The sequence below is a fragment of the Mya arenaria genome, chromosome 4, assembly GCF_026914265.1.
Source record: "Mya arenaria isolate MELC-2E11 chromosome 4, ASM2691426v1".
Taxonomy (NCBI): Eukaryota; Metazoa; Mollusca; class Bivalvia; order Myida; family Myidae; genus Mya; species Mya arenaria.
Genome location: NC_069125.1, coordinates 51,997,449 through 52,024,441, shown reverse-complemented (window position 1 = coordinate 52,024,441; position 26,993 = coordinate 51,997,449). Strand labels below are relative to the sequence as shown.

At 35.9% G+C, this 26,993-nt stretch overlaps 4 protein-coding genes across 5 annotated transcripts; 2 read left to right on the top strand and 2 right to left on the bottom strand.

Annotated features, from left to right (window-relative positions):
• The first annotated feature begins 1,046 nt into the window (after positions 1-1,046).
• LOC128231505 (uncharacterized) lies at positions 1,047-5,162 on the top strand. Its single transcript, XM_052944428.1, has 6 exons — positions 1,047-2,018; positions 2,735-2,837; positions 3,157-3,332; positions 3,664-3,819; positions 4,496-4,618; positions 5,024-5,162. Exons 1-6 carry the CDS (start codon positions 1,327-1,329, stop codon positions 5,136-5,138), a joined length of 1,365 nt encoding a protein of 454 aa, XP_052800388.1. The 5' UTR covers positions 1,047-1,326; the 3' UTR covers positions 5,139-5,162.
• A 15-nt stretch (positions 5,163-5,177) lies between these two features.
• Positions 5,178-11,501, bottom strand: LOC128231504 (putative GTP-binding protein 6). Its single transcript, XM_052944427.1, has 11 exons — positions 11,093-11,501; positions 10,632-10,727; positions 10,032-10,144; positions 9,546-9,730; positions 8,967-9,056; positions 8,708-8,771; positions 7,799-7,919; positions 7,272-7,480; positions 6,534-6,679; positions 5,994-6,143; positions 5,178-5,751 (listed from the first exon to the last, which is right to left on the bottom strand). Exons 1-11 carry the CDS (start codon positions 11,499-11,501, stop codon positions 5,619-5,621), a joined length of 1,716 nt encoding a protein of 571 aa, XP_052800387.1. The 3' UTR covers positions 5,178-5,618.
• Positions 11,502-11,558: 57 nt separating this feature from the next.
• LOC128231507 (anaphase-promoting complex subunit CDC26-like) lies at positions 11,559-12,852 on the bottom strand. 2 transcript variants are annotated; one of them, XM_052944431.1, is made up of 2 exons: positions 12,836-12,852; positions 11,559-11,800 (listed from the first exon to the last, which is right to left on the bottom strand). In XM_052944431.1, the coding sequence occupies exon 2, from the start codon at positions 11,781-11,783 to the stop codon at positions 11,559-11,561; it is 225 nt and encodes a 74-aa protein (XP_052800391.1). In that variant the 5' UTR covers positions 11,784-11,800; positions 12,836-12,852. The 2 variants fall into 2 exon arrangements, with proteins under 2 accessions (XP_052800391.1, XP_052800390.1); XM_052944430.1 differs by having other exon boundaries at positions 12,615-12,851.
• LOC128231506 (sorting and assembly machinery component 50 homolog) lies at positions 12,812-26,883 on the top strand. The gene is made up of 14 exons (XM_052944429.1): positions 12,812-12,955; positions 15,715-15,756; positions 15,990-16,091; positions 18,073-18,160; positions 20,199-20,305; positions 20,599-20,732; positions 21,452-21,539; positions 21,815-21,943; positions 22,325-22,396; positions 23,839-23,922; positions 24,459-24,600; positions 25,379-25,534; positions 25,873-26,014; positions 26,413-26,883. Exons 1-14 carry the CDS (start codon positions 12,932-12,934, stop codon positions 26,456-26,458), a joined length of 1,356 nt encoding a protein of 451 aa, XP_052800389.1. The 5' UTR covers positions 12,812-12,931; the 3' UTR covers positions 26,459-26,883.
• Positions 26,884-26,993: the final 110 nt, after the last annotated feature.

Genomic DNA, 26,993 nt, shown 5'->3' with positions numbered 1-26,993 from the left:
ACTGAAGTATTTAAAAAGTAAATTAATCATGTGCCATAATTAATCGTCAAATAGTCCATTACACTGATCTACCTAACTTATTAGACAGACCTCATATTTGCATCTATCATCATCTTTCAACAAGAGCTGTCGTAGGACAGAACACACTAGACTATATTCCGCTTTGATTTAGAAATAAATGCATTAATGATGTAAGATGTGTCTGTAAAGACATTTATCAGTGTGAAGTATTATATTATTTGAATAAACAACATCCAGATATTTGTCAGACAGTGCATGCGACTATTACTGGTACCTGGAAATAGGTTATTTGTCCCAGTAATTGCGATGCATTGTAATTTTATGAGATACAAAACTAAATATTATGAATGATTGAGAACACTTGAAACAAATTTCGTAAGTCAGTCAAGGGCAAAATTTATATTTATGTAACCTTAAGTTGTGTGATGGCTGTAAACAATTGTGTAAGTATGAAGTCAATTGAATACCCGCACCTTATAAGTGAAAACCCCAATAAGAACTTAAACCAGAAAAACAATGTGCCAAATGTGGAGTATGAAATGAATTGAATGAATGTTATTGAAGTTAGGGTATAAGTGAAAATGCCAGTTTGCCCCAAACCTTTAACCGGACACTTTTTGCCCTAAACTTTAGTTCCTATGTCAATCAATGGCCATATTTGTATGAAGTATGCTACTGAGCTATGTAACTAATTGTGTAATAGCCCTGAATAACTATGTGAAGTATTAAGTAAATTGAATGAAGGGTATTGGTGTTATAAGTGAAAATGCCAACTTTTCTTGAAAACTTTAACTGAAACAAGGGCGAGTAGTATTTTAGACTACCGGTACAGTAGTATTGTTATTGGTCCCAGATTGAAATAAAAAATAAACTTGGGCGATTTTAAGGGATCCGTTTGCTTAGTGACAGATATCCAATTAGACTGGCAGTATATGGGAGACAACTGTGTTTGGAGAAACATTGCTATTCAGTATATTGACTGTTCACTGCTACTTATGAATAATACTCTTCAAAAGAAAGTACATTACAAATATTTCACAACAATTTCAATCTCATCTGTAAACACAGTTGCAAAACACATTCCATTCCTTAGTAAGTAAGAAACAGCTGTTTTGGATGTGTATGTTACATACACAAAAGATCTGCAAGCACAAGTGATTTTCTTGAAGGATACATATACAAAGTATGAAAATAAGGTGACTAACTTAAGCAGTTAAGGATAGATGTTTGTCATTTATGAGATGTAACAGTTACAAGACACTGTGTCAGTGTTTTATTCTCAAATATTAAAGTAACATCATAGATATGGATAAAATAAAAACTGAATTCCAAGAAAACAAAGCCAAATATTTTGTGGCAAAAGTGAATAATGTTGCTGCCCTTATCAAGTGTATAACCGACCAGCAATGGGCATGTAAAAACAGGCAGAATCCACCACACCCTGTGGACATTTTAGCAGAAGCTTTTTCAAGCAGCAAAGTGTACATAATATACAGTGTCATTAACAATCATGGTTGGCATGGATTTGCCGAAATGACGAGCACGCCAGCACCACAGAAAGATGGCACATTTAGTACAGATTTATCCGAAAAGGATGCCACTAAAAGCGGTCCTGAAAGTGGAAATAGCCCATGGCATTACTTCAGTGTTAAGTGGCATGTCAATTTCACAGACTTTGGAGAGCAGTGTCTCACATCAAAATTAACTGAGGCCTTAATATGTAGTGATGGTGAACATACTATGTCTGTAAACAAATGTCGAAACTGGCAGGAATTAGATACTCAAACTGGAGAAAAGATTTGCCATCTTATATCAGACTTCAGAGAAGAGCTTGTTGAAAAACAGTCAAAGAAGGAAAATAAGAAAATGGAGCAAGCACCTCAGCCATTTTACGAGGACACAACTGAGTCAATTGTAGAAACATGGAACAGGATTGTTTCGAAGGTGGAAGTTGAACTTGGCAGAGTTATCCTTGCTTGCCCATTTGGCAGCCAAAGGTATTTTAGGATGCATTTAAAAAATAATTTAATAATTACATCCAGTTCATAAATAAATCATATAACAATCATTACCATTCATAAAGATAGTTGTTTGAAAAATTAAGTTTCATTAACTTCAAAAAGTAATTAATGTATTATAATAAAAGCGGTAAATTCTTTGAAAAAAAAGTTCAATAACTCTGGATAGTAATTGCTATTAAAACAGTAAATTGAGTGTACTGTAAATGTCCTTTTAAAAGCCCATGCCGATTTGAGAACCAAATAAGAACCAGAGAGGGTAGAAAATGTTGCAAGTTCAAGACAAAAAGTACGGAAGAATTTTAGTAATAGTGGAGAAAATTGTCCAAGACTGTTGTCACTTGAATTCAAACTTAAGTTTATTCCTTATCTACTAAGATTGAAGGCACATAGCAACAATTCAACGTAGAATACAAATCGCCATATTTTCTGCCTGACAATGCATCACATGACCTTTTGACTATCACGTGACTATTAATGTTTGCACCTCTCATTGTGTACAATAGGGTATGGGTTGGCCATATATGCATGATGTCAGCAGCCTGAGCAGGTTCTCTATAATGGTGCCGACTGGATGCTTTTCATCAGAACAAATATCATCTTGCAATTAGGGCCCTATTTTAACCATCTTGTTCGTATACAATTTTGTAAAGTCATGGTGCATCACAATTTCTTTGATAATTTCTTAATTACAGGTACAATTTACAGACAGCAAACAGTGACACAGACATGTTTATAGTTTACCAAGCTAAAACCTCTGACATGCTTGGTTTCCATCCACCAAAACAGACAATCAAGGTAAACTACACATCGGCATAAAAATGTCCAAAGTTTATGTAATTCATAAAATTAATGTACTATTCATTATAACATAACATAATTAACAATACATGTAAAACACTTTTAAGTAACATTTACCACCCATAACTTGAGCAAAAAATGATATGTCCTAAATAGCTACCAGTACTCTCCTTTCTAATGCCAGTGTACGTATAATATATCATGCTTAAAACTTTACTACTTACAGTGTATTATTAATCTTGCATTTTACTAATAATGAATGCGAAATATTTCTGCAAATATGTCTTGATATTATATTATATCACTCTATCTGCAGAACAGTGAGGGACAGCTATGTGACTACACAATACATGAGGTTCATCGCTATTGTGAACTGCTGCTGGCTGGGGATGCAAGATGTGTTGAGACTCTATTCCTGGACAACCATTTTCTCATACGAGCATTGCCTGTGTGGAGGCAGCTTGCAGATGGAAAACAACTCTTCCTTAACAAGTAAATATATGAGGGTTTTACTACTGTATTAATACAATATGACTTTGTACAGTTCAATTACTTGTAAGTTTCTTTGTAATGGAGTTATCTCCTTTTTTAGGCCAGATTTGATTTCATTGCTCAACAGTAATATTACTAATACTTGATCACAAACTGAAGCATAGATGGTCAAAATAAGTGTTTTAGCTGTGCATTTGCTAAGTCAAATGAAAGCATCTTTTGTGTTTATCAAATTTCTATCAAATAATTTGATTTATGTACACTTATCAAGCATTGCTATTGTAGTGATTCCGATCATAAAATTAAATACTTGCTTCTATCCTTCATTCAGAGCCTGCCTTGATAAATATCTGCGGGATGCCCATGGCAGTAAGGGGACTAAACTCCTACTGTCATGGTGTGCTGAACATGAAAAAGACAACTGCCCCTTGTCACCAAAAATGTGTAAACTGCTCTACATTATTGTCAGGCTCCTACAGAACGCTCGGTAACAAATATTATTTTCATTGCTTCATTACACAGAATGCAATACCTCAAACCAGTACATCTATAATAACTCTTTCCATAACATTTTTCACTATTTAATTCTAAGTTATCAATGTTTTATTATCTATACATTTGAATGAAGAATAAACCTGGTTTTAAACGCTCCAGACAAAAATAAGTATGCAAATTAACAAAGGCCAATATAAATTAAAAAATACTGCAGCCAGAAGTATTATTCATTTGCACAACACTTCTCTTCAATGAAATCTTTCTGTATATGAAGTTTCAAGTCAATACTTTGCAAGATATGCTCAAGACTGACAAGGGACAAGGGTTGAGAGGAGTAAACATTTTTTAGGATAAACATAATCAAAGGGCAATTACTCTAAAAATACCATACACAAAGAAATGTTTATTTAGCACGGCACTTCTCCTAAACACTGTCAATATGTGTATGAAGTTTGAAGTAAATACTTAAAAAACATATGGAGAAGTGTAGAAAGGTAGACTTGTCCCAATGTCCCAGGACAGACAAGGTGATTCCTATATAGCCCACACCACTCCATGGTGGGGGTTTAATTATTACATTTTAGCGAAGTAGACTAATTATAGATCAATCTATTAGAATATCACCATTGTATGAAGTACATATTTATTTTTCCACCTTTATTTTACAGTGAGCTAGTTGCAGGCCACACCCTGCAGGTATACAGGCGGGACGATAGCCAGGAGAGACGGGAGCTGATGGCCATCAGGGCAGGGAGCCTTCCAATACAGCAGGCCAGGGACATAGTCAACAAGTGAGTTCAGTGATTTGTCTCCTTGTTGTTTGGTCAGCCCTTTTAAAAAAACATGAATATAGATTTATAACCTCCATTTCCTTGTTCTTATCAACTGAAGTACTAAATTGCAATGTAGCGAATGTTTACATGTATGTTTTGACTTTGGCCTTGAAACCTACCAGTAGGATTTGTCCAAGGCATCTCAATGAAGTGAACTTTTAAAATAACCACAAAATATCCCCAAAAATAATAGATTACTACTAAGCCTGTTAATGCAGATGTCGAAGAAGTATCCCTGTCTTTTTATTGTGAAGTGATGATTGTTTTGTATTGCCTTTAAGCAACATGTATCTCATGTGTTTTTTATCACTGTTTATGAACAAAAAATTGTCAATCTTATCAAGTCCTTATTGCTTCTTACAGATATGTTGGCTTGATAGATGCAGGACATGATTGTGTAGCTGACAACAGGGAGGAGGTGGAGCGCTACCTCACACACTGGCTCCTTACACTTAGGCATGCAGACTTCAATCTGTGACACTTAGTTTTGTAAATCCAAAAGCTACTTCTGTACATGTATAATTATAACATTTATACTTCAATAAATACACAATTACATATCTTGTAATTTTCTATTTAATACCCGGTAAACAATGTTTCTTTTCTATACAATGTATTTAAATGACTTTATTACTTCATTTTTAAACTAAAATCTTCACTTATGAAATATTTTGAAAATGAATACAAAACTCATGTTTAATTGCCTCACTTGTAACTTGATGTCAATATGGGAAACCCCCCACTAACATTTAAAAACTTTATCTCTTTCACTTTGTTCCATCAGGTTATATCAACTGGAAGTAATGTATTGTCATTGTTACAACACCATCCTCAGACGAGTATGTTATAAACTATGTCTGTTGGTGTAAAGCACTAAGCTTGTTGACTGCGAGGATGGAACTAAGTTTAACTACATGAATGTAGATGAATGTCTTTCTGGTGAAAACCATCACTAGACTCATTGCCTGCGAGGTCCAAACTGGGCGAGGAACCTGCTGTAGTTTGCCTGGCTGATGTGGACATGTACTAGCAGATTCTCAGGGCTTGTGTCTAACTCTGTAGATACCAAAGTCGCCTCTTTCTTCAACCACCTTGGATAAAGACAGATTTTGCTTGTTAGGCATATTTAAACGTTTGCGAGACTGTAAAGAGTGTTACCAGTCTGTCAAATATACAATCTGTAAATGATCGATCAACAAGATTGGTCGCAATGTGTCAAAAACATATCTTTTATATTTGTATTTTGTAAATACCTGTTCTCAATTTAGGGGGAAAATGGACAGAACATATTTAAATTAAAGAAAAATCAAGCAAATAATGAAAATTTCCTTACGCAAGGTGAGGCCCATTCAGAGGTAGCCTGATTTTCTTGGTGAGTATGCCAGCAGTGGAGATGACCTGTGCCTGTATCTGCTGTTGTAGATCTTGCAGGCCCTCCCCCGTCATTGCCGACACATACTTAGTGTCTGGATCACGGTCAAGCCTTATTAAAAGAAATCATTAAGCTTCATTACAGTATTAAAGACAATTTACCAGATCTGTGAAGGATTAATACTATGCTAGTCTGAATTTTGGCATTGATTTTGGGGCATAACTTGAAGATATGTTTTGGAGGAAGGTGTAGGACTGGTACACTTGTATGTTAATGCGTCATGTTTTTCGAAAATTGTCATAAACATAAGCCATCAATAACCAAACTATAAAAAACATTTTTTTCTTTCTAAGAAACAACGATGTTTATGTTTTATTATTTCTGGAAACTAAATCTTATCTTTTTTTAAGTGTTGAACATCAATGAATTATTTAAGTTGTTCAATTGAAGACATGATGGATTTCTTAAGTCTGCCCTTCAGAGCAACATCATACCCCTCACCTGTGGAGCATGTCAGCCTTGTTGTAGACCTGTATGATGTTTTTAAAGTGCTCAGGGGAAAGTATTGTGGCCAGCTGGTGTAGTACTTCCTGTCTCTGTCCCTCACAATCTGGGTTACACGCATCACACACATGTACCACAGCTGCCTGTGAGATATAGAACAAGGCGTTAGAATGCCGGGGGCAGTCATCGAAATTAGACTTTTGGATCAACAAGCTCAAATTATTATACTATTGCTTGGCATCAAATTTTTGAACAAGCCCTGCTATATAAAATTCAGAATTTGAGCAAGCCCAAAAAACATTTAACCAGTGCAGGGCTTGCGGGCTTGTGCTAATTTCGACCACTGCGGGGGGATAGGACTATGGCCAACTGGTTAAGTATCTCTTGTCTTTGGCCTGCACAATCGGGTAACACACAACTACCACAGCAGCCTGTGAAATACAAAACTTGAACTGGGATAATAAAAAAGTGCTGAATAATGAGATCAATATTGAAATTGTAAGCAGACACAGCAGCTAATTTAAGCTATATATCAGCTTGTATATATGCCTTTACATTTCCCCTTCAGTTTATTCTTTAATTGGCATTTTGACCAAAGGATCATTTAATATCAAACTACCGAATATGAAGTAATATTCTAATATTTATAAACGTATTAACATCATTGTCTATAATCGCATTTACATGGCCTGCTGCATCTTCAAACCTGCATGAAATAATGATAAGTCAACTTACTGCATCGGATGTGTGTTCCAGGGTGGCAGAGAATGACTGCCTGAGCCTATACGGGAGGTTAGAGATGAAGCCCATGGTGTCTGTGTACAGCACGAGGAGGTGGTTAGGGAGCTGGCCAGCGTGTACCGTCACATCCAGGGTTGCAAACAGCCGGTTCTCGGGCATCAGAGTGGTATCACCCGTCAATGCCTTAATCAGGCTTGTCTTTCCTGCAAGAGTATCTCAAGTTTTTGCCATGAAAAGTAAAAATTGCCTTTTAAGATAAAGGGCCATGGCTCAGTGTTAGATTTCTACACACTAAAGGTATGACTGCATTTATACAATAAAATGTTGAATGCTGTTCCTTTGATCAATTCAATAGTTATAAATTTCTATGTATTGCTGTTCTACCGGAATCTCTAAATGGTTCTGTTCGACATCTTAGGATAAAGCAACATAAATTTTAATAGGAGAATCATAGCACAGTTATACTTCCTAAAACAGTGGTTACGTTTCTATTCAGAAGTGATATCAATTCAACAAACAACCGGAGTTAGTGTATCCTATGACAGCAACAGTTGGGATCTTGTGTCTCTGCTTCTGGGACCGCATTTTCTCTCTTTGTCTCTTCAGACCTGCCAGGATAGCCTTCAACTTCCTCTCTCTTTGCTGCAAGCACAAATACTACAAATGTATAATGCAGACAGAAGAATTAATTCTTTCCATGCTAACTTGTTTTATGTAGTGAGTTGATCCCTTTAAAAATCATGTTGCTTCTGTTTTCTTGGTAGAAACCCTTACTGGTAACAATGAGGAGTGGTCTTGAATATGTGCTTCTAGAAGTTATTTAACCACGGGTCTTGCACGAGAGTAAGTGGACCAGGGATTAAAAATCAGGCAAATGACATTATCAAACATTGTATAAGTAATAATCAAAGAAGCCATTATAATCAATCCTCAATTTCATAAGCCAAACGGTTTCATGATAATTTTAAGTAGACCTTGTTATATTTTTAATAATATTGATAATTTTAAGTAGTCAATAGTTATCTAAGCGTATTTTAAAATTGACATTCTGGATCATTTGGCGCACCACAAACAGCCAAATGGGTGTGGATAACTTAAGTCATTGACAGAAAGCTTATAATAACAATTTTTGGTATTCCAAAATTATAAAGGTGAAGAACTGGTGTGTTTTTAAAGAAACAAGCCAAATCACATTCCTTTTGTACAGCATTTTTGGAATTCATAATATCAGTCAAAATGTTCCTTTTTACCAATCAGACAGGCCCCAGCCCCACTCCAAAAATGTTGAAGACACAGCAAATTGAAGATATGTGGCAAATATAATATCTTATGCATTATAAATTTACTTAGAGTATAATTGCATATATGTTTTCTTTCTCAAGCAAATAATTATATTGTATTGTAATACATGTTTTATAATTTCTTCTTACCCTTAACAACGACTGCTCAGCTGTGTAGTTGACTAAACGTCCCTGTTGTATGGAAAACTGGAATCTGTAAGTTGTAATAATAATTTTGTTGTAATAATACAGGCATTCATAACTTATATTTCTTATTACAGACTCAAGTTATTCATTAAACACTGTAACACATCACAAATTTGTTCAAATATATGTGTGCGTATTAAGTTAAGCTAAAAATATATTACACTATTAAATTGTTTTAAATAACAATCGACTCCAAACGTACTGCATATGAGGGAGTTCTGCCAGGGCCACACAGACTCTTGCCTCCTTGGTCAGGGCATGGCTCTTACAGGCCTGGATGATTATAAATGGTCTGAAACAATATAAAATACATATCCTGGGCCATGAACATCATGTTGTCTGATATTTTCACCCAACAAATGTTCATATTTTGCATTTAAAATGTACTAATTCATCAAAACTCAATTGAAAAGACAGCTATAAACTAATATGTATCAAGTGATTTCCTTTGTACAGAAGCAAAGAGACTCTAGTGGGACTTAGACTTTCAAACTATTGCTTGAGGGGCAGGCTGATAACACAAGACCAACTATCTCTAACAGTACTTATTATTTGAACTGTTTTTATGACAAACATAAACAGTTGGGAACTAATTGACCTCTATTGCTCTGAGATTATCTAAGTAATGAAGACAGTGGTACTTAAGAAGCCAACCATTTTGATTTGTGTTTGTGGATAAGAAGTTTTTTCCAGACTAATTGAGTCAATGTAAAAAAAAATAGGATTAAAAGAGGGACATGTAAGGAGAGGACAAAATGACAGTATTTCATTACCAATTTACCTGTTAAATATTGGCATGTTTAGTCTTCCCTGGAGTTCTATTGTCTGCTTAGCAGAGAGTTCGTTCACGGTGATGAAGAGAGCGCTTACACTGGGGTTGCTTCTCAACTTTGATAAAACTCCATAGAACTCACGATGCAACAGGAAGTCTTGATCAGTCAACTGCCTGTTGGTCTTCACTGTCACCTGAACAGAAAGAACATTACATTAATTAAATGTCATGATGTTGGAAAAAAAGTCAAATATTTATAGCAAAGTTTTTAATTTTTTATTTTCCTTAAAAGTTACAACTTTGTTGAGGTAGTCCTGAATTTCTTTACCATAGGGTATCATGTGAAATACTTTGGCAGTTATAGTTTGTCTAAGAATTACCGTCAACAGAACTTGTTAAATACATGTACATGTTTGTGTAACAATACCTCTAAACTTCTATGTAAATCAGATATTTTGAGTCTACCAGGCAATTGTCACCCATCGTCGCCCATACCTTGTCCACAACCGACCATCCAGGTATGGACTCGACCAGCGCAATGTTCTCTGCCAGCTGTCTCTCATCATGAGATAAATCTGAGTCCCAATACCGTGCCCCTCCCTTCTTAGCTGTCAATGTAGTAATAGATAACTTGAAATATGAGGAAAGTGCACAGTCATACTGAGATATGATCTGACTCGGATCGTTTGAAATCTATATTGTAAACGATATGTATTTTAAAAATTGCTTTTTATTACTCAGCAGTAAGAAGTTATGAACAACTGACAGTATGTGTTCATTTGCAGTTAATTATTTTTTTGAAATGGTGGCAATGGCTCACAATATTGAGTATAACAATTTATTTATATTCCCTTCATGAAGTTATATAGAGAAAAAACATCACTGAATCAAGTTTAATTATTTCAGTATGACATAGTAAAGACTGCAATCAGATGGACAAACTCTGCCAATTTGATATCATACCACTAAAAAAATTCAGCCAGGATAAAAAGTGCCTTGCCTTTAAAACGTTTTTTTTTCAAGATAATCACAATTTATAAACTGCTTTTTATTTAAACAATTTAAATAATTTAGGATGAAAGGTTTTGAACGTACCAACATTTAGTACAAACACTTTGTGGCCAATGTCTCCGATGCCACAAAACTGCTTCATACAGCGGTCGTACGTCTCATCTTTCAGCACAACGTTCACTGCAAAGAAAATAGTGCTTTTAAGATTCAAGAACATTCAAACAGAAAGAAAGCATTATAATACGCAGGTTTTAGGGATATTTTGTAGTTAAGTTGGGATTTTTCTTCAAATTGTCGCAAATAACCTTTTTTGATAAGAATAGACCGTTTGTTGGCATTGACAACATATATGTTGTCTTAGTCTAACTGGAGACAGGAGGTTATATTTCTGTTTTATCTTATTTCAAATTGATTTTGTATTATAGCTTCTGATATAAAGTGACATAAAAACACTCAATCTTGAGCAAGAAACCACAACTAATGTCCATTTCGAAATGTGCCTCTGTTGGCGCTTACTACCCAAGCTCAAGACAGTTTTTATTTACCTTCATCTGCTATGTTGTTTTCATCTATTCCATTAATTTCATCTTCATCACCAACATAAATATCACAGCAATAAGTCCTTCTAGTACTCTCTGACGACTTGTGAAAACTTTGTTTACTACTCAATAATCCACGTCTTTTCTCAACTATGACATCATTACAGACTCGTGCAAGTGTTGTATTATGTGAATGTTTCTGTCTACTGTACAAACACTGGATGCAATTCACACTTTTTAGATATGAGGCAGAACAGTTGCCAGAGTCCTCAGAGTTGTATCTCTCAGAACTTAACAATGAAAATTTTCTTTCGTTTAAAACCAACTTTTTAAAACGAAACTTGTAACACACAGAGGTTTGTCTTATTGGAAAGCCCTTAAAAACTATACTCCATACACATGTAAGGGTTTTCATTTCAAGACTTTCACACACAAAAAGTTCAAATTACAATTTTAAGAACAAAACCAATTATCAATTCACAATAGGTCTATGAGATGTCTGAGGTTTAGGTTTAGGGTCATATCCAATTCTCTCGTTAATGAGTTCTGATTTAGTCTTTAGGATGAGAGGAGTGAGGTTTGGTGCAACACCAAGGTTTTTGCTTCGCTCTGATTCCTGCTCCTTCTTCACAACTTCGTACTCAGTTTCAATGTCTGTCAGCTTCAGCTCAATGCGGGTTGGGTTACGTCTCAACATGATTTGGCAGAATGTCTCTGTAAGAAACAGAAAATATACATACATACAATTATTTCTGAAGCTATCTAATAAAAGCATCTATGACTGGTATGTTTATTCACAAAATGTTGTTTGTATAAAGTATCTGCATAAAAAATAGAAACATGTTTCCGGACTTGATCACCTGTAAAACTTATTATATTATGTGTTGCTGTTGCTAACATGCTTCCGGCCTGGATCACTTACATGTAAAATAAAACCCTGGACAGGACCATTTCAATGATATGGCTATTTCCCTAATTTAGAAAGAGACAAAGACAAAAAATTATAACGAGTCCAAACTTCAATCAAAGGTTATGAAGATCCTCTGTATTGAGAGTCTGAGATATTAATTTCTGTGCACTACTTCGTGACAAGAACTAGGTACTCTCAGACTGGTGGTGTTTTGAATGTTGATACGTCTGTATAGTTAAGGCGAATAGCAGATGATACAGCTCATCCCTAACACATCACAGGCTACGGGACATAGAATATACATTGTCACAGATGGGAAATTGTCTGAAGTTGGATGTAATGTCATATTATGATGTTTAAACAATATCTGGATATTTTTGAGAGATTTGGAAAGAAAATGGTGGGTTGTAGAGGGGGCTAGTAGAGAGGGGGTCAAAACAACGCATCAGACACCTGTGCATAGTATATATATATATATGCTTCTACAACTGACAGATTCAGAACCGCGTTCCTACACTTGGACTTATCTCCATCTCTCTCTATCCCATTGCACTTCGCTGAAAGTCTCTCGAACGTACCTTTCCATATAGTACATATACAAAAGTTTGTGTCAAGTACCTGTGTTTCCATATACAGAATGCAGAACTAGAAGCCATTCCAGGATTGAAACTACATGTATAAACAGAACTTTAGATCTAACCATAAGAACACGGATCCACTACTAGACTGATAGTGTTTATATAGATTTGATATACAACGGGCTATGTATGTTTATTTAGCGTGTTTCTGTTGTAAAAACATCCCAATTAAAAAAAAAACGATTTTTTAAAATGACCCACCATCACCACAAAAGTTGTTTCCCTTATCCGGTGTCAATGTAATTTTTTCCACACCGGCTGGCAGCAGTCAACATCATATTTTCCTCTCCTAAAACAATGTTTGGGGCCGTCAACGCGGAGGTAATGAATCATAAAATAACATAGCTTCGATAATACAGTTTCTATATGTTGTTACGTACGATTTGCTAATAGCCATGACTTGTTGTAACCTTGGAAGTGTGGAATAGTTCGGACAAAATCTTCGGACGTCAAGAAAAAGTATTTAACCTCCCTGTAGTGTCAGTCGTCTAAGGTACTTCCAAAAACTTGCCATTCAATCTAGATTTATAGAACACGGTTTTGGTGTCGACTGGGTTGAAAATTACGGGGCTCAAACCACTGTTTGGCATACAGTCTTTCCCTTAGGCCTAAGCTACAATAATGATAGTCTAAAATAATAGACGTGTTATACGGGATTCTTCCAATCCCTAATGAGTGATTATTATTTTGACATTTCTTATGTATCCCTGTAACACTACAACTCTATTTAACACTGGGTGAAAGAAAATATAGTTATATTATGCATCGGTGTTGAATATGATTACAAAATTGTTCAATATATATACCCAACAGTGATCTAAACTGGATTCTACTTGTCATTAGAGTCGTTATTTTCAAATAAATATATTCTGGGTCTTGAATACCATTTTTAACATGTACACAACCTGTCAGATTTGTCCCAGCAAATACATCAGGCGTGTAGGAAGCAAATTGACACTGGGGCCGGGTGAAAGGGGTGGGTGTTGGAGGGTTGTCCCGTCGACGAGATTTAAAAAAAAAAGTTTAAGCAATTTGAACGACTCGATTTCCAGTGAGTTCAGGTTTTGTTTTCATGTTTTATTCTAAATCTTTTTCGGTTAAAATAGATGATAGATATAAAACATAAGCGTTGCATAATGTTTTGGCATTGTAATTATAAATCCACCTGTATTTATCTACTGTTAATTAATCATACTCGTGCAGCCTCGCATTGTATGTTAATTAGCCAATTGGCCTGTAACCTATTTATAGTGAAGCCACAAGTGATTTTAAAACCATTGTGAGTTGAATGCTCTGTGTTCAGCTTTTTGAGTGGTAAAAGATCTCTTTGTAAATTTAAATTTGTTAGGCTGATTTGGAACGTCCATTTAAATGTCACTTTAATGTGAAGAGTTAAAAATATTACATATTGCTGGCTATTTAATGGCAATTCTGATTTTGGTTTGACCAGTAAATACAATTATTACAATCAACTAGAGTTTTTGAAACATCAAAAACAATTCAAATAATTTTTGTCTTATTGCCTCGTTTTCTTCCACTTACCTGTCTTTAATAATCCTCCAACTATTTTCACGCCATTCACACGCCAATTAGCTACATGGTGTAATCATGACATGTGACCTGTATATTCAATATCGTGTCAGACTGGTATTAATCTAAATGCGCGTAGTTTTATTTAAAATACAAATTTTAAGAAAATCGGTATCAAATATTCGTGGCCCCATTATTGTTCCTAACCAGAATATTGGGGCCACGGCCGCAGCCGCTGCCCATGCGGCCCCAGCTCCTACTCGCCTGACATGTGTTCCCAACTATCGTATCCAATTAGTAACTTAGCAACATAGTAAAATATTTATCTTGCATAATTGATAAATACAAATTATTGCCCTTTATTATTCAACTTTGAAATTCTGGTTAAGGTTTTGCTTGTTAGCACACATTAGGTTTATATCACAGCAACTACTTGATATATTGCATCAAGACTATATACAAAACTCAATGATCAAACACAAACATTTGCACGTAATCTAATTTTACAGTAATCCATGCACCAAAACATTACATGTCTAATACTTAAAGCGACTGAATAGTCAAGCGCACTGTCTCTGTGACAGCTCTAATTTTTTTAGGTTCTGAAAATTTCATTTGTAATAATTATATGTCGGATATCGTTACATGCTCATACACAGTATACTAAGTTAAAGCTTACAGAGGTACCAAAAAAACAAAAAAACGATGGGGGGTCAAGGGTGAAGGGGTTAAGATGCTGTCCATAAATTGATCTGCGTAATCCGAAATTGGCCCTAGCTATGCTCCTGGCTTATCATGTAAAGATCCTTTTTGCATGAAGTGCACTGATTTTGTATTCCTTCACGGAAACATTGTGAAACTCATTGCGAAAGGGTGCCAACCAGTTTATGCTGGTGAAGCAAAAACAGGGTAAAACCAGTGGTAACAACTTACTTGTATTTGCATAGGCCAGCATTATGTGGATTGACTAGCATACGCTGTTATTTTTGAACATGTATGTCTGCCCTTCTCCTCGCAATTCATGGCAATTGACAGGATGACTCTTTGTAGATTAACATGATGTTATTCATTTTTCGGGTGATACAATTCACAATGATTGATTCATGTTTATTTAGGTTAAGCCACACAGCATACAATTTGTATTTCATAATACTTTAGATTAAATGCTACTTTTGAGCAAAACTTGAAAATATATCATAGTAGCTTGGATCACAGTATTGTATATTTTAAAATACAGACTGGACATTCAAATGCTCAAAATATTTATTTAATCATATTTTCCAAATAAATTATAATTGGTAACACAACTTAAGAAAATTGATTTGTAATTACCTAGGATGGCTCATGGAAGCCCTAGAAAATGTACAACATTGGACACCAAATGTCACAGGCTCAGATAAATATGCCGTCAATCAGGAGGTAAAACCTGGTACCCCCGGCTGGCAAATCAGGTGCTTAGCCAACTGAGCAAACTTGCCTGGATAACTCACATACCCTCTGACCTGTGTAAGTTTGTGACACATACTGTGGATAGTACTGTTATCTTGCAGGGGCCTGATGAAAATGCACAGCATCCTGTAGCTGCAGTACCAGTAAGTAGCCTGTTTTCTTGTTTGATTATAATGATGAATGAAAGAAATAATTATATTTTGTTAAATTCCAATTGCACTCTTAAATTCTGTTAAGGTTGTACATTCAACTTTAAAGTGTAAATTCTCAGTCATACAGAATTATGTACTCCTATACTTTATTCTGAACTAAACAAGATTATTGCATCCTAGGACCTTTAACTAGATACAGACAAAATCATGTCTTAATGTTTTAGGCTCGGGTGCAGAAAGTGGTTTTAGAGGGACTTAGTAAGACAAAAGACGACCTTGCGGTGAAACATATCAAGCCGCTACTGGAATCTAATGGATTTTATGAGGTAGGTTACAGGGGCATGCATTTAATTTAAGGGAAGTTTGGAATCATATTATTCTCTTTTGATTTGCTAAAACTTGAGTACTTGTGAGTTAAAATCTTTTAAACCTCAGGGTATAGAATTTAGAAACATCAGTAGTCAGTCTGTTACTTTCTGTAATGTTTATTGTTATGTAAATGTCAACCTGTCCAGCACACCTAGCTATATTGGCGCCGCCTCCTAATATTATTATTCCGCTGATAGCATCAAAGCAAACATGCAATTTTAGAAGTATAAATATACAATGTATATAGTCCCATAGTGTGTTGAATCTTCATTCCTGAAAACCTTAGATGTAACCGTACACTTTCATTGCCATATTTTCTCCTTATCTTTAAACATGTGTTTCATATAATTTCAAGAACATGTAATTGATTTACATTTGCTGTGCTTAAAACTGAGTCTGGTGCAGCATAGTTGTTCAGTAAATAAAAAAAGAGTACTTTCTTAAGTGTTGGCCTGACATCTATGTTGATCACTGATGTGAAATTTCGGAGGACTGAAATTCTACATTTGAGTGAAAAACTTTCAGAGTTTTCGTTCAGACTTTCTGTTTTAAAATCTGGATGGAAGCTTTGTTTTAGTGACTGAGTATGATAGGGGGTGGTGGCTTTATAGTGACACATGTACTGTGCTATAATTAAGTTTACACTTATGTCGAGTGCTATTGTTATGAAATTTTCTTTCCAACCATTTTCTAAAAATGAAGCAAAATCATGATTGCATGCTTTAAGGATTTGTGAAGACAAGTATGAGATCAATCTGTTATTAGCTCCACTGGCCGAAGGCCATGGAGCTTATGTCGTCACAGATTGTCCGTCGTGAGTGCGTGCGTGCGTGCGTGCGTAAACTTTTACTTTAAACGACATCTCCTCTGAAACTGATAAGCGGATTTTGACAAAACTTCACAGGAATGTTCCTTTGGTGGTCCTTTACCAAAATTGCTCAAATGGTTCCGGTCCATTGCACAATATGGCCGCCAGAGCTAAAAATAGCAAAATCTTTAAACGACATCTCCTCTGAAACGGTTCGGCAGATTTTGATAAAACTTGACAGTAATGTTCCTTGGGTGGTCCTTTATTAAAATTGCTCAAATGGTTCTGGTCCATTGCACAATATGGCCGCCACAGCTAAAAATAGCAAAATCTTTAAACGACATCTCCTCTGAAACGGATAGGCAGATTTTGATGAAACTTGACAGAATTGTTCCTTGGGTGGTCCTTAACCAAAATTGCTCAAATGGTTCCGGTCCGCTGCACAACATGGCTGCCAGGGCAAAAAAATAGAAAAACCTTTAAAGAACATCTTCTCAGAAACCGATGATCAGATTTTGATGAAACTTAATAGAAATGTTCCTTGGATGGTCCTTTATCAAATTTGCTTCAATGGTTTCGGTCCACTGCACAAGATGGCCCCCAGAGGTAAAAATAGAAAAACCTTTAAACGACTTCTCCTCAGAAACCGATGATCGTATTGCAATGAAACTTGACAGAAATGTTACTTGGGTAGTCATTAACCAAAATTTGTTAAATGGTTCCAGTCCACTGCACACCATGGCTGCCAGAGCTAAAAAATAAAAAAAACTTTATACGACTTGTCGTCGAAACCGATGACCTTTTTTCGATAAAACTTGACAGAAATGTTTGTTTGGTGCTCCTTTACTCAAATTGCCCAAATCATTTCGGTCCACTGCACAACATGGCAGCCAGAGCTATTAAAGTAATTTTTTTTTTAAATAACTTCTCCTCAAAAATTGATGATTGTATTTCTATCAAACTTGACGAAAATGTTCGTTAGGTGGTCTTTGCTTGAACCTTTTGGCCAGTGGAGCACAGGCACTGATGTGCCTCTTGTTAAAGTATAATCTGATACTGTTTGTTGTATAAATGTTCAATGGAAGCGTTACACTCAGTAGCTGCTCTGTTAATACCCCAGTATGTTGTAGATGGTGAGAGATGCTGTGGCAGTCAGAGAAAAACTTAACCAGCTTGGCATCTTTGATCGAATCATACTTAGCATTGACACTTACAAAGGTAACACTCTATTTATGGTTCATAATTGTTTTAATTTCAATATTGCTTTGCTTTAAATAAGACAATACAAATGCAGATACAGGTATTGATGAAAGAAAATATCAATGCTTCATGATGAGAAATGATAATGGTTATCATAATAAGTCCACACCCTTGGCAATGAAAAGGAGCAACAATACATTTTCTCTGTAGTAAGACTTTCAATTACATTTTAAGCTTGGCATGTTATCTCATTGCTGTTGTGTCGGTATCTGCTTGCTATGACTTAAACTTTGGTCATAACTAAAAAATTTCAAGTATATTCACATGAAACTTCAGTACAAATGGTACCAGTGACAATATACAAATGTGTAGCAAGTCCCATAGCTCTGAAATTTAGTATACATTTGATCTGAGTGACAGAACACATTAGAAGCATGTGTAGCAAGACCCATATCGTCTGCTTGCAAGTGTATTATTGTAGAGTTATGTCCATTGGTTGACAAACAAATCCCAGATACCCTGGTAAGTGTTATTCCCTTGAAGGGCGGCATATAGTAATCAGACCGTCTGTCTGTCCATCTGTCCATCTGTACATACACACAATGACTTGTGACCTCAAACTTGGTATGCAGATTGTTTATGACCAGTAGATGAATCCTAGTGATTTTTATGTCTGTCTGTGAATGATAAAGGTCATGGTGACCTTGAGCTGAAATCAGTTTCTGATCTATATTGGAAGAACGCTAGAGCCCAGGAACCTCAAACTTTGTAGCCAGGTTGTTCATGACCAGCAGATTAACCATACATGTGATAATTTCTTGGGTAGATTCCAGGACACTCGTCGTAATGTCAGCGCACACAAGGGGGTCGGGGGCATGCCCCCCCCCCCCCATTTTTTTTTAAATGGGGAACGTCTGTGGTGCATTCTAGAGCATATCTGGGGCTATTTTAGGCGTTTTTAACGTCGGGAAAATGTACCTATTTTGACTGCCAAGATGTATTTTTTACTCGACATGGTTTTTTTTTTCTGCATTTTCCCAGGCTTTAAATGAAGTGCTAACCAGGAGGATATGCAGTCTACTTTCGGTTTCATCAAAACAGGAAATAAACAACTATATGGGCACCTGTTTTCCCGCGCTTTTGAGAACATGCGTTACAAGATATTTATTTTTTCATCACATTTAAAACATTTGCAATTTATGACACACAATATTTTCCAGACGATCAAGAAGATTTTCCAGTCGATGAGCTTTTTTCTTTTTGGAGATGCATATAATTCTGATAGAGACTTATTCTTAGCCAGGTCTGCATGAGTGAATTCTATTTTTAGCCAAGTTTACATGTACATGTAAATTCATGTCTAGGATTAAGGGAGACAATTTGCTTTTTGGTTCTGTGAATTTGTATACAAGAACCCACCCTGACTCGTTAAGCACAACAATAGGCCAATAGATCAATTATCGGGTGATTACAATTACAATTATGAGGTTAGTGGGTCAAAGATTAAAATCAATAACTGATGAACACCTGGGCCTAGTTTTAGCATAATGGATACCAGGATTTTTTTTCTAACATTATAAAAAGTTTTCACATATGTACATATTCAATAATGCCAAGCAGTCTCATTAAAAGTACAAGAGACACAAGTTGACATCCACTCCTTCTTGCAGTGAGTTAGCGTTATTGTGTTCATACTCGTTCTTTAATCATGTTAGCAATCATTATTTCCAACTTCATGGGAAGGTTGTCATGAAAATAATTATGTTGTATACTAAAAGTTTTCTGTCCATATAGGCCTTAAAACTAATGGCTATTGTTTGAACGAGGCCTTATGGGGGCATTTGTCACATTCCTGTGACTGTTCTTCATTAAACATTAGTAAAATAGTTATTATGATCGTTTTCTTCACTGTATTGTAAGACTAAACACAGAACTGAAGTTCCTGTTGTACGCCTTTAGACATTAGAAGAGTTAGCCTTATGTTGTTCAATTTATCTGTGTCATTATGAAGGCCCTATGATAAAAACTGAATGAAGTCATGCATGTGAACTTACAGGAGAAAATGCCCGTCCCGACGGTTATGAGGTCCGCTTTACAACACGGGAGAGGAAGAACCTGAAAGGCGGGGTGTCCACACAGATCGGCCAGAATGACATGAATGTTGTATGTAGGCTTGACTTTATAAAATGTTAATCTTGTATGTTGGTGCACTTTGGAATGAACTTTTGTACCATTTTGGTTTTCTCTAGCTCAAGTTTGATTAGTGTGTCATGCTGTACATTAATGAAGAAATAATTTGTGATTGTAATGGTTAAAATGGAATTTTTAAAATGTAGCAAGGTTTAAACGTACTTAACAATTAAGCTTAGATGAAGAAGTATGTAAGAAAATCCCAAGTTTCTTCAATTCACACAGTCACTGTTGAAACCAAGTGTAAATTAATGTTCACATTTTAGGTTTTTGATGTTTACTCCCCAAATGTGTTTGGACGTGCAGAAAAGATAAAGTTCTCTTACGTTTATGGAACAGAACATTCAAGAGGTTTTGGTGTTCAGTTCATGAAGCCAGTTAGCGGTGATCCTGATGTTATGTAAGTCCCTCAAACACTTTTATTCAATACATTGTCTCCTATTCTTTTTTGTTGTTGTTGTTTTTTTATTTGAGGTAACTTTATAGCCTTGGTGTCATCATTGTGGATGTTGGCATTGTGCAAAAACTTCAATGTTGGCCATAACTTAATCAATTACTTTAAAGTAACACTGGCTTAACTTTTCTGTATTGCCTGAGAGAAATTGATGAGTGTTAGTAACTGCTTGCAGTGTTCATGTTTCATTGGCTGTGTGTTTGTACATTCATATAAAGAATAGTTGAACTTTCTCATGTTTTATGAATTCTTACGTCCTGCATGATAAACCTACCCCATCCACAGTGCAACAAGTTACCTGAAAACGAAACAGATAAGCATTGGTATTCGCTCCTGCGCGTTATTTTTTAGCCTGTCCGCCCTCCTTAAAAATAGATATTTTCCACCCATAGCAGGCAATAATTCCTGTTCTCAAAAAAACATTTACTTCAAGAAAACGAAATGCATATTTTTTATGTCCAGATACGCTTCAATAATGTGTATGTTTTGCTCCTGAACTTGTTATGCATTAATTGATGTTGAAATTCAACTATGCATTAATTGATGTTGAAATTCAACTAAGACTATGTATATCATGAAAACCCAGAGAAGCATTTGTGATCATTCCACGGCCCTATTGTTTATATTATACAGATTTTTGGTAACTGTTGTCTATCTGTATTCAGGATGGGAGCACGAGTGTTCCAGGAGCAGGGAGAATATCCGTGGAGCGGCTACCGTGAAAATGACCGTGGCCTTAGTCTCGACCTCTCAGTAAATAATTGTTTTCATTTTACTCAATGCCAATTTAGTTAAGAACAGGCATATGGTGAAGAACTTCTAGATTTAATACAGGCCTGTTTAATTTTTTTTGTCCGATTCCTAAAGTAATAAGATCTGACAGGTATAATCATTACTTGGAAGCATGTTTAGTTTTGTTTCATTGTCATTGCAGGTTTCAAACAAGCATCCAAAATGAAAACGTGTAGTTAGCTTTTTTTAAGGTTTTGATTTGGTAATGCACATACAACATGACCTTTCCCTTCCAGTTTGCATCTTTGCTGGGCATGCACAACGTGCGATGGGATGGCGTCTGGCGTGACCTCCGGTGCCTTTCAAACACATCAGCCTTTGCTGTACGGGAACAGGCTGGACACTCCCTCAAGTCAAGCATCATTGTATGTACTAACATGATATACAATCAATATGCAATTGGGGAATATTCAAATATAGCATTGTATTTAAGTGTGGTTTAATTTGCTTTAGCACTGCTGGGTTATTTCTGTGTATGTGCACCAACTTCTACATAAACTTGAATACATGATACATGAATCAGAGCCCAACATCTGCCTATGGCTTACTGGAATAGTTGTTTGTAGCCTTAGCTGGGTATAGTCGACCTTGACCCTGAAATAAGAAACAAAAACATTTTATGGGCTGTATTGGACAATATTTGAACTAACAATTTACCAGGATTCCAAGACAATATTTTCACATTATATCAGTTAAAAATCCTCTAGGGTTATAAAATTCATGACCATGACTATGCATATTTCCAGCACACATTTGAGCGAGATAACCGCGATGACACAGTCCTTCCAACTCGAGGCACCCTGCTGAAGATCATACAGGTGCCATGTTTGTAGCTATTAAATCTCTGTCCTTGTTTGGTGTTTTGGATAAACAATGGTTCCCTGTGAATGTTTTTCATGTACAGATTTTTTAGTTTATCATTATGATTTTATTTAGATAGCAAACATGCTGTTAAACTTAATATTTTAAGAAACATAACACTGGTAGTATTGCAAATATTTTGCGATAAGATATTGAATAAAGGCATTGTACATGTATAATAAATGGTAGACATAAGTTTATTATGTCTCCCCCTCTCTGGGGGAGACATATTGTTTTTGCCCTGTCCATCAGTCCGGTAGTCCGTCAGTCCGTCCGTACGTCACACTTCGTTTCCGATCGATAACTGGAAAACCGCATGACCTAGGATCACCAAACTTGGTAGGGAGGTTGGTCGTGAGGTGTAGAGGATCCCTATTGTTTTTGGGGTCACTAGGTCAAAGGTCAAGGTCGCGGCGACCCCCAATATAAAAAACATTTCTGCTCAAAATCTTGAGAACGGTTTGACCTAGGTTCACCAAACTTGGTAGGGAGGTTGGTCATGAGGTGTAGAAGATCCCTATTGTTTTTGGGGTCACTAGGTCAAAGGTCAAGGTCGCGGCGACCCCCAATGTAAAAAACATTTCCGCTCAATATCTTGAGAATGGTTTGACCTAGGTTCACCAAACTTGGTAGGGAGGTTGATCATGATGTTTAGAAAACTCCTATATTTTGGGGGGTCACAAGGTCAAAGGTCAACGTCGCTGTGACCTCTAATGTAAAAAAATATTTCCGTGCAATATCAGGAGAATGCTTTGTTCGTTTCCGATCGATAACTGGAAAACCGCATGACCTAGGATCACCAAACTTGGTAGGGAGGTTGGTCGTGAGGTGTAGAGGATCCCTATTGTTTTTGGGGTCACTAGGTCAAAGGTCAAGGTCGCGGCGACCCCCAATATAAAAAACATTTCTGCTCAAAATCTTGAGAACGGTTTGACCTAGGTTCACCAAACTTGGTAGGGAGGTTGGTCGTGAGGTGTAGAGGATCCCTATTGTTTTTGGGGTCACTAGGTCAAAGGTCAAGGTCGCGGCGACCCCGAATATAAAAAACATTTCTGCTCAAAATCTTGAGAACGGTTTGACCTAGGTTCACCAAACTTGGTAGGGAGGTTGGTCGTGAGGTGTAGAGGATCCCTATTGTTTTTGGGGTCACTAGGTCAAAGGTCAAGGTCGCGGCGACCCCCAATGTAAAAAACATTTCCGCTCAATATCTTGAGAATGGTTTGACCTAGGTTCACCAAACTTGGTAGGGAGGAAGTACAAATTTCATGTCCATCATTGATTATTTCTCACCTACGACCACACAATGGGGGAGACATGCGCTTTTTCAAAAAAGCAATCTCTAGTTTCTACTGTATATTTTTCAAGTCATAATGAATGAAACTATATTATATTATAACAGGAATATGCAGGGCTTGCAGGAAACAACAAATTCTTTAAACATGATGTTGAAATACAAGGAAACGCTGCACTCCCTTTAAGCACTGTAAGTTGTTTAGGCTTGTAATAACTCTACTATAAATGAAACTATAAAGCCATCTTTTCAAAAACTTCACTCTTTGTGTATGTATTGGCCAATATATTGTAATTTACCTGTAATAGTGGTAATATCATTAAAGTCATGATATACAGGCAAACACATTGGACCAATTGATTTATAGAACTTTTTAAGGTTAACAAGGTTGATAACGTCATAATTGTTAACTTTCAAATCGTTACTGCTCTGAATGTTTAACGGATACACTTATATGAGCTGGTGTATTTCTAACAAGATTTGAGACAACTGTTTCAGCTGTACTTGTTTATATCTAAATATGTGAGCACACCATTATTATTCATGTTTACTTTACTTTTAACTTTCTTGTAACATGGCTTTTGCATGTCATCATATTTTAGAACACATGCAAATTCATGCAGTATTAGGTGAAGTCCTGTATAAAGTTGTCAGCAATTGTACATGTAGGCTGAATAATATGTATATATCCTATACAATAACTTCATTTTAGATGTTTGTTTACACAGGTGTTACAGCTGACGGTGGCAGGTGGGGTCGTTCGCTCCCTGGAGGAGAATGGGAAGATACTGATAAATGACAGATTCTTTCTGGGTGGACCACTCACATTACGAGGATTTAACAAAAATGGCGTTGGACCACACAGTGATGGTGAGCTTCCAACTCTTGTTCTCGCAAGGCATTTGGTTGATATGAATTGTTCAGAATTGGCCAGCATTTTTGCTGAATGAAAATAGGACTGCATTCATATTAAAATTTACTATATTTCATTTACACCTTTGTTTGTTGGGTTTGCAGCTTGTCTGTTTATCAGATAAAATACACAAAGTATTGGGATAGCAATGGTGTCATCGCCTTTGACGTAAGCAGCTTTGTCATGCTAAAAAAATGGCCACATCTTAAAAAGCTTTCAAATCTTTTCAAGATATTCACATAAAATTAAGAACACATGTTGCCTGAAATAATACAGATATGGTTAAAAAAGGCCCGTAACTTTGACTTTTGAAATTGTTGAGTTATGCCCCTTTTTTCACTGAGAAAATAGCAAACTTAACTAGCTTAGTCATTTCCTCTACAACATTTTTGTTAATGAACATCGAGTTTATAGTTTAATTGAATAGTAGAGTTGGCTCCATGATTGACACATTTTTGAGGCCGCCTGCAAAAGCATTGAAGACACATAAGGGTTACCTTGTCCATGTCATTGGTCACACTTGTATCTGCTCAATTACTTTTGAAATACTTTATTCTGAATCTTCAAACTTGGTTTGCACATTGGTAATGGTCAGTAGATGAGCCCTATTACATTTGGGGTAAATAGGTCAAAGTGACCTTTACTATAAACATAATTGTAGATCCAATTCTAGTCCCCAATACATGCAGTTCTATTCATTTAGTAAGAACAATTGTGTTATCATCTTGTTTCCAGGTAATGCCCTTGGAGGTGATGTCTACTGTATGAGTGGCCTTCACCTTTACACACCCCTGCCCTTTAGACCTGGCAAGGGAGGATTCGGGAATATCTTCCGTTCACACTTCTTTGTAAATACTGGCACATGTGGAAATGTACAGAATCTCTCCATAGGTAATTAAAGGTGTTAACTGTCTTAAATTAGTTTTGTTTAAACAGCTTGGATTTATTGAAATATTGATATTCTAGCATTTTGGAAAAAACAGCTTAATAAAATTATAAGGATTAACTTTCTTGTTTTACTTCCACTAAAAATAACAGTGTATGTCTTCTTTGTCATGAGAGGCATCAAGATGTTCCTTATCCAATACCGGTAATTGCAAACATTTTAAGGATAAGATTTTAAATGTGGTACAGAACATTTTTGTCCAGAATAAAACTTGTTGTTAGTGTCTTACAGTTTTGCACTATGTTAATGGTGTGATAATTTTCCTTACTTCTTCAATTTTCAGATCAACTGAACAGAGGTAACCTGGACTCATTTAAAAATACCCTACGAATGTCTTATGGTTTTGGTATTGTGTTGAGGCTGGGTGGGATTGCACGAGTAGAACTCAACTATGTGATACCAGCCTGGCAACAGAAAGGAGACAGGTACAGCTTATCCTTTTTTAAGTGATAATCAGTTAGGATTTAAAGAATAGTGTAAATACAATGCTTTTTATTTTCAAGGTGGACTGACTGTGGTAAGGATTAGACGTGGGCAAATCTATCAATTAGTTTGATACATACATTTACAGAGCTTTTTTGGACTGAATTATAACCTGAAATATATAAAGGAGTCTGTTAAAGTATGATAGATTCATGCCCAAAGCAAGGTAACAGGGCTTCAACTCCTAACAAAATTCTTCCAAAAGTCTTCCATATCTATTTCAAGGTACTGGGTACTTCTTTACAACTGTTGCCTAAAGTTACAAGCTCTCAATCCTGGTTTCAGGATTACTCCTGAACTTAAGAACACCTGTTCTAACTTATGTGTGTTCTAATTTCAGTGCCAATAAGGGTGTACAGCTGGGAATAGGAATCCGATTCCTGTGATAAAATCACTAGACGTGTTTTAGCCAATGACTCCTTAAATCATGAACAGATTTCAAATTCACTCACTTCACTGTTTAAGTGTTAAGATGGTGCTTTTATGACGCAATAAAACTATGAATAGACTTTTAATTAAATTTTGAGAGTTAATCATGATTATGCATGTGATGTACTGAGATCTTTGAACTTTGTTTAAAATGGACTTTTGAAACTACACTTCATAAAGAAGAAATAGTCAGGAAAAAACATCTTTAAACATTTTATGAATTATTTGCATGTATTCTGCATGGTTGTCATGAGATGTTGTTGAAGATTTCAATACAAATAGAATACAGGATTAAGGAAACAGAATTGTTGAAAGTCCTTAATGGTTGTTGTATGTATAATTAATTGTATAAATGATGCAGAGAAATAAATTCATTAAAATATTGAAATACTTGCCTATAGTCAGTCTGTATGTACTTGGAAAATAAAGAGAGGTAGCAGTCAGTTGGACAGACCATGATCCTAGTCCAACCTGTATAATGTTTACTGGAGA